At 36.1% G+C, this 6,983-nt stretch overlaps 1 protein-coding gene across 1 annotated transcript; it reads left to right on the forward strand.

Moving 5' to 3' along the window:
- Positions 1–2,259: 2,259 nt before the first annotated feature.
- On the forward strand, positions 2,260–6,145 carry LOC110744642 (Glycosyl hydrolase family protein). The gene is made up of 6 exons (XM_021944633.2): positions 2,260–3,172; positions 3,481–3,647; positions 3,749–3,846; positions 3,965–4,315; positions 4,642–5,058; positions 5,347–6,145. Exons 1-6 carry the CDS (start codon positions 2,402–2,404, stop codon positions 5,943–5,945), a joined length of 2,403 nt encoding a protein of 800 aa, XP_021800325.2. The 5' UTR covers positions 2,260–2,401; the 3' UTR covers positions 5,946–6,145.
- The last annotated feature ends 838 nt before the right edge of the window (positions 6,146–6,983 follow it).

Here is a 6,983-nt window from a genome sequence, read left to right on the forward strand (position 1 = left end):
CTGAGCCATTATTTTTGAGTTCTGCTAAACGAACCCTAAAATTAATTGAGTACACCCAACTAACAAAGTATTTATTGAATTACTGATTTACCCTAATATAAAATGACCAAAAAGGATATATGGAATTGTGAAACAAATATAATTTTAATAAGTACACCCTATTCACCATACTCAACCCTAATCAAACGTAGAGAAGTTTTCATATAATTTTAAGGGTCTTTGATGCTTCAAAGGCTTAGAGCTTCCTTACAAAGACGGCGAAAGACAAGTGTCGGCGTTTCTCCATGTACTTGATTCTTCCTAATGTGAAAGATGGGCAGCCATATTTGAATGAAAAAGTTTGTTCCAGTCTGACTTCTTAGCTCAACATCATCCATACAATAAAGTTGAAGTGGATGACTTTAAAATCCCAGGGTTTAAACTTTTCTTCTAACTTGGAAGCATCCAAAATTCTCAAAGATTTCGGACTGGTGATGATGCATTTCACTAGTAATTTGACAGAGATGTTTAAGTCTCCTCCACATATTTCGAAGAAAATCACAAGGATTTACAAGAATCAAGCTTTGATTTAAAGGAGCTAGCAAATCTACTCCCACAATAGTTTATGATTGGCACTAGAGTGTTGTGTGATATAGTGTATTAGCGTGTACTAGGGGTATTTTTGATAATTAAATAAGGTGTACTTAGTTAATTTTACATTTTGATTAAAATATTAAGGTATACTTAGATCATAGGGTGTACTCAATTAATTTTAGGGTTCGTTTAACAACACTCTTATTTTTGGGCTATTCTTGTTTCTTATGAGCAACATTACTAGTATGTTATATTGTCAAATTCTTTTGTTAGCGAATGTCTTGAACTTCTTTAAATATAGCCTAAGTAAGGCAGAATTTCAAAGTAGGTGGGTCATTTTTTAAAACATAAATTTGTCCATTATGTGAACCCATTCTCGTAAAGGCTTTGTTCGTTTCCTAAGTACTTGTCATATATTTTGGAAAATGTTTAATCATTACTGATTAGTGGGCCATGAACAGTAAACACCAAACTCTAGATTAAATTATACCTAGATAAAAAGACAAGTGGGACAGAGACACAGGGCTAAGGCCCAAATTGAAAGGAGGGCCCTTCAAGAATTAAGGAAAATGGGCTTCCAAATACACCCAAAAACTAATTAAATTAATACACCCAGCTCAAAATTCCAATTGTACCCTCACTAACTTTAGTACTTCTTCTATTTGACAAAAAAACAAAAAAACTTTAATACATCTATAAAAAATTCAGAAAAAAATGAATCCAAGTTTTTCTTATCTTAAACTCTGTTGTTGTTAAGGATCGCTTTCTAATGGTGGTCTATCTGTTCATGATCGAGATATCTTAACTGTTTTAATTTTGCGTTCCATCACGAAATTACCACATATATGTCCATCTATTCATAATGAAGAGATCTTTTTAATTGTTTTCTTCTTTTGAGGTAACATTGTTCTAAGATCCATCACAAAATTACTGTATATATATACAGAGAGTGTCCATTGAGAGATCCCTAATTATCACCCGAATTCGAGCCATATGAGATGGTATCTTTCAAAAAAACCCACCCAGTGTATATTATTCTCCTCCCCCCTTTCCCAGCGTTTTACACAAAAAAAACATCAGCTAACAGCTTAAATTTAGAGACACAGACTTTTTTGGCCTTTACATGCGAAAATATACCCATGACAAAATCATCTACCGACATAATAACACGACACGAAAGAATAATTAATTGTTTGGGTCGAGCATTATTGGGTTGGATCTATGACGGATTGACACGATAGTGTACGATTATTAACAAGTTGAGTCCATGTTCATTCGTAAAACTAAAACGCATATTAACTTGATATTAACAAGTTAGCGAGTTTTGACCATTAAAAATAAAAAAAACAAGTTAGCGAGCTTTTATTAATTTATAGTTTCCAAAAAATAAAAGTTGCCTGAATATGTAACTCGAAGGAACAATTCATACAAAAATCATTCTAAACAAAATTGGACTTCTGACCAGAAAAACAAAACTAGTCTTAACTTGTTAATATATATTTTTTAGTATAAACGATAGTCTAAATTAGAGGAGAGGATGATTTCTCACACCCACAGATAATGTTATGAGTTTTGAATCTGAAACCTCTTTTCTGCAAAACAAGACCTTTTTTTTAACTAGTTTAACCACTGCTTCTTAAAATTTTATATTAACAATAAACAAAGTAAAGACTTGAAATTTATAAATTTTATACATAACAAAAACAGGACCATCATCATCATCATCATCATCATCATCATCAATTTATTTCTCAACTATTTTCTACAGTCTTTCCCCATAAACAGGACCATACTGACTTTGAGAACTCAAAACACTTCTCTGAACTCAATGTCTCCTAACTGGAAATCCCTCTTCTTCCTCCTCCTTCTACAACTCTTCAAATTATGCTTCAGCAAATCCCAGCCATTCACATCATCATCATCATCATCAAATTCAGACCTTCAATTCCCATGCAAGCCACCCCACTACAGCTCCTACCCTTTTTGCAACACCTCCCTCCCAATCACAACCAGAGCTCAGTCCCTAATTTCACTCCTTACCCTCCGAGAAAAAATCCAACAGCTCTCAAACAATGCCTCTGCAATTCCAAGACTTGGCATCCCACCCTATGAATGGTGGTCTGAGTCACTCCATGGCATAGCCACCAATGGCCCTGGTGTCTCCTTCAATGGCACCATCCCTTCAGCCACAAGCTTCCCACAAGTGATTGTCACTGCAGCTGCTTTCAATAGGACTCTCTGGTCCTTAATTGGGTCTGCCATAGCTGTTGAGGCTAGAGCAATGTACAATTTGGGGCAAGCTGGGCTGACATTTTGGGCACCCAATATCAATATCTTCAGGGACCCAAGATGGGGCAGAGGTCAAGAGACCCCTGGGGAGGACCCCATGGTTGCTTCTGCTTATGCAATTGAGTTTGTGAAGGGTTTCCAAGGTGGGAATTGGGGAATTAGACATGATGGGTTTGGAGAGAGGAGAGTTTTGGAAGGTCATGATGGTGGGAGTGATGATGCTCTAATGCTCTCTGCTTGTTGCAAGCATTTTACTGCTTATGACTTGGAGTTGTGGGGGAATTTCAGTAGATATAGCTTCAATGCTGTGGTAAGACTTTCTTTAACTTTCTGATTGTCATGGAATTTTAGCCAATTTCAATTTCAGTCGGGTTTTACTATGTTTTAGCTTGTGCAAAATCAGTTTTGTCTGTATCTGCAAAATTATTCTGGAGGTATCTCTTTCCATTACTGGTGGAAAAATTTAAAGAGTTTTTGAAGTGGAGATCAAACAAAAAGAAGATATCCAATTCTCATACCATGGAAACCAGCAGCAACATTGAACCAAACATTTTGGATAAAAATTTGCAATAAAAGGACCTTCTGGAATTTGGAGTCTAATTAATTTTTGTGTACTAGGTTTCAGAACAAGATTTGGAGGATACGTATCAGCCACCTTTTCGTAGTTGTATACAACAAGGTAAAGCTAGCTGCTTAATGTGTTCTTACAATGCAGTAAATGGGGTTCCTGCTTGTGCACAGAAGGATCTCTTGGACAAAGCTCGGAATGAGTGGGGCTTCAAAGGGTAAGAAGTTTCTTCTTGCTCTATATTTGAATAGAAGTTGGAAATAATAGATATTTCAAACAGTATATTTTAACACATCATCCCTTGTGGGTTAACTACAGATATATCACCTCAGACTGTGATGCTGTGGCCACAGTCTTTGAGTATCAGAATTACACAAAAAGTTCTGAAGATGCAGTTGCTGATGTTCTTAAAGCAGGTCTTATGATTGTTTCTTCCATTATACTTGTCTGTTGTTTTCATTTTGCAATGACCATTGACAACAAATATGTGGATTATTTTTCTTAAAAAGTTATAATTGAATCAGTTATTTGTAGGGATGGATATTAATTGTGGTACATACTTGCTTCGACATACTCTATCGACGATCAAACAAGGGAAGGTGCAAGAGGAAGATATAGACAAGGCTCTTCTCAATCTTTTCTCAGTTCAACTCCGCCTTGGGCTGTTTGATGGAGATCCCAGAAATGGGCAATTTGGTAGTTTGGGACCTAAGGACGTCTGTACATCAGAGCACAAGACTTTGGCACTTGAGGCGACAAGGCAGGGAATTGTGCTTCTTAAAAATGATAAGAAGTTTTTGCCTTTAGAAAAGGGTGTTGATTTTTCCCTGGCTGTTATTGGTCCATTGGCAAACAATGCAAATTTGCTGGGTGGGGGTTACACAGGTATGATTTGCTACGTGTATTACTGTGTGCAGTATCACATAAAGCTTCTTGGATTATTAATAGATCTTCAGTTATTGAAGATTCCTCAGGCTTTGATAACTGATAGAGTCATCATAGGTAGAAATAATATGTACTTGTGGACTATTGTTGGCAATTTGATCATGAAAATTGGGTATCTATGAGCCAACAACATTCTTTACTCAATCTTGAATGTCATCCACTTTGAAAAGAATAACATTTCTACTCTGGCTTCCAAATCTTTTTTCCTTTTTTCATGTTTTCCTGACGTTTCACATTAAACTAAAGGATTTGCTTTGGTTGTATAGGGATTCCCTGCAGCTCAAAGAGTCTCTTTGAGGGTCTTCAAGAGTACACCAAAGGAGCATCGTATGCAGCTGGTTGCCTTGATGTACCATGCAAGTCTCGTGCTGGATTCCGAGAAGCAATTCATACTGTCAAGAGGGCAGATTTTGTTGTTATAGTTGTTGGTCTTGATTTGACACAAGAAAGAGAAGATCATGACCGAGTTAGTCTTCTCTTACCCGGTAAACAAATGGCCCTTGTATCTTCTGTGGCAGCTGCAAGTAAAGAACCAGTGATTCTAGTTCTTACTGGTGGTGGACCACTTGATGTGACATTTGCCAAAGAAGACCCGCGAATCGCAAGCATTCTTTGGATTGGGTACCCTGGGGAATCTGGCGGGAGAGCACTAGCAGAAGTCCTCTTTGGAGATTTCAATCCGGGTAGGTTATTGGAAAACATGAGTTTCATATTATGGAGTTTATGTTTTGCATGAAATGAAATCACCTCTATTTATTGTACTACTCTGGGATGGAGTCACTTCCTGAAATATAATCATAAAGATGAAATTTAAACATGATATGGAAAGAAGGCCCCATCACAAATGCTATGAGTTGTGTTTTGTGCAAATGCTCATCAGAGTTATTTTATTTCTGCTAGGCATCCAAACACATACACTTAAATTTTCAAAGGCAAAATTTAACATGATCGCTTGATATGATTATAAATAGGTGGACGGCTACCTATGACTTGGTATCCTGAGTCATTCACCAATATACCGATGAATGATATGAACATGAGGGCCGATCCTTCTCAAGGTTATCCGGGAAGAACCTACCGATTTTACACAGGGAGCAGGCTGTATGGATTTGGAGATGGCTTAAGCTACAGTAAGTTCACTTACAACATCGTATCTGCGCCAAAAAAGTTAAGGTTATCAAGACCTCTCAAGGTTGATTCCAGCAGAAACATACTACACCAAGCAGGAGATACACTTGATTATTTACACATTGATGAGGTGACATCTTGTTATTCCTTGAGATTTTTTGTTGAAATCACTGTGACAAATATAGGAGACATGGATGGAGGCCATACTGTGATGTTGTTCTCCAGAATGACAAAAGTTGTAAAGGGTGCTCCAAAACAACAGCTGATTGGATTTAACCGTGTGCATACTGGTTCGTACAAATCTACTGCAACAAGCATTCTAGTTGATCCTTGCACACATTTTAGTTTTGCAAATGATTATGGGCAATGGATATTGCCACTGGGTGATCATAGGTTAATGGTAGGAGATATAGAACACATCGTCTCAATTGAAATTAATTGATGCTATTTATGTCAAACAGGTGACACGATTGTTGAAGCACATGTATCATTCATTTTGTTTTACAGAAATTAAAGTTTTCTGAACATAGTGATCTCTGATACTGCTAAATATCCATAAAATACAGTCAGAAGCTAAATGTATATTTTGAATTTAGAAAGAATTTTCTGCTAATGTGAATTTTCTACAAATTTTCTAGATAAGATTCAGATATGAAATTGAACTTTTCTCCATGGCTGTGTGACAGATGCTTTGTCACTGGGCTATAAGCATGTTGTTTTTTTATATTATTATTTGATAATTCAAAAGCCATTGATAAGAATTGAGATGGAAATTCTTAAATGAAAATGAAGACCCCTCAACTAATGGAGTTGGTAGAATGATGCAATTTGGAGGATATAAGGTCATAAAATAAAAGGTTGCGTCACAAGAAGCCTATGGATTAGTTAGTCAGTTTAGTAAGTATTGCTTTGGGATGAAGTCTGCAGCAATTACCCCAGTTAATAAATTAATAATCATTTCGAAAAATATGTCTTTGCTCTCCTATTAGAAAAGAAAATGCTTACACATTGCTCAACTTGGCTAATTCAATTTCAAAGTGTGAATTGCCAGAGCACAAACTTAACCTAGCAAACTTAACAAAGTGATTTTTCCAAAATCAGATAAATTTTTGTAGGTGATGATAGTAACACCACATGACATGCCGATAATATAATATAACATGCGATTGACGACATGCATGTATATATTGATGTATTAAAATATAATATTAATAAGGGTTTTTATCACAAATGGTCCTTAAGAATTACAAAATTATCACCTTTAATCTTTTATGTTTTTTTTTTTGTGACAATATTGGTCATTTATGTTACACCTCACATATTAATTGGGTTCCTTCCAGGAGATTCTGCTAAAATTTCTGTTAATACATCAAATAAATGGAGAGATAGAACCTATTCCTCTCAAAAGCATTCTCTTTTAAATTTCAATACGCGTGGCCGAAAGCAGAATAGCAAACCGCGTTGGCATTTTGACAACCGT

Source organism: Prunus avium, chromosome 6 (assembly GCF_965620075.1).
Source record: "Prunus avium chromosome 6, drPruAviu1.hap1.1, whole genome shotgun sequence".
NCBI lineage: Eukaryota > Viridiplantae > Streptophyta > Magnoliopsida > Rosales > Rosaceae > Prunus > Prunus avium.

Bases quoted from the DNA above. Each gene is read 5' to 3' on its own strand.
- LOC110744642 (XM_021944633.2), top strand. From the start codon at position 2,402: ATGTCTCCTAACTGGAAATCCCTCTTCTTCCTCCTCCTTCTACAACTC. The intron at 3,173-3,480 runs GTAAGACTTTCT...TTTGTGTACTAG, and splicing joins GATATAGCTTCAATGCTGTG to GTTTCAGAACAAGATTTGGA. The intron at 5,059-5,346 runs GTAGGTTATTGG...GATTATAAATAG, and splicing joins CTTTGGAGATTTCAATCCGG to GTGGACGGCTACCTATGACT.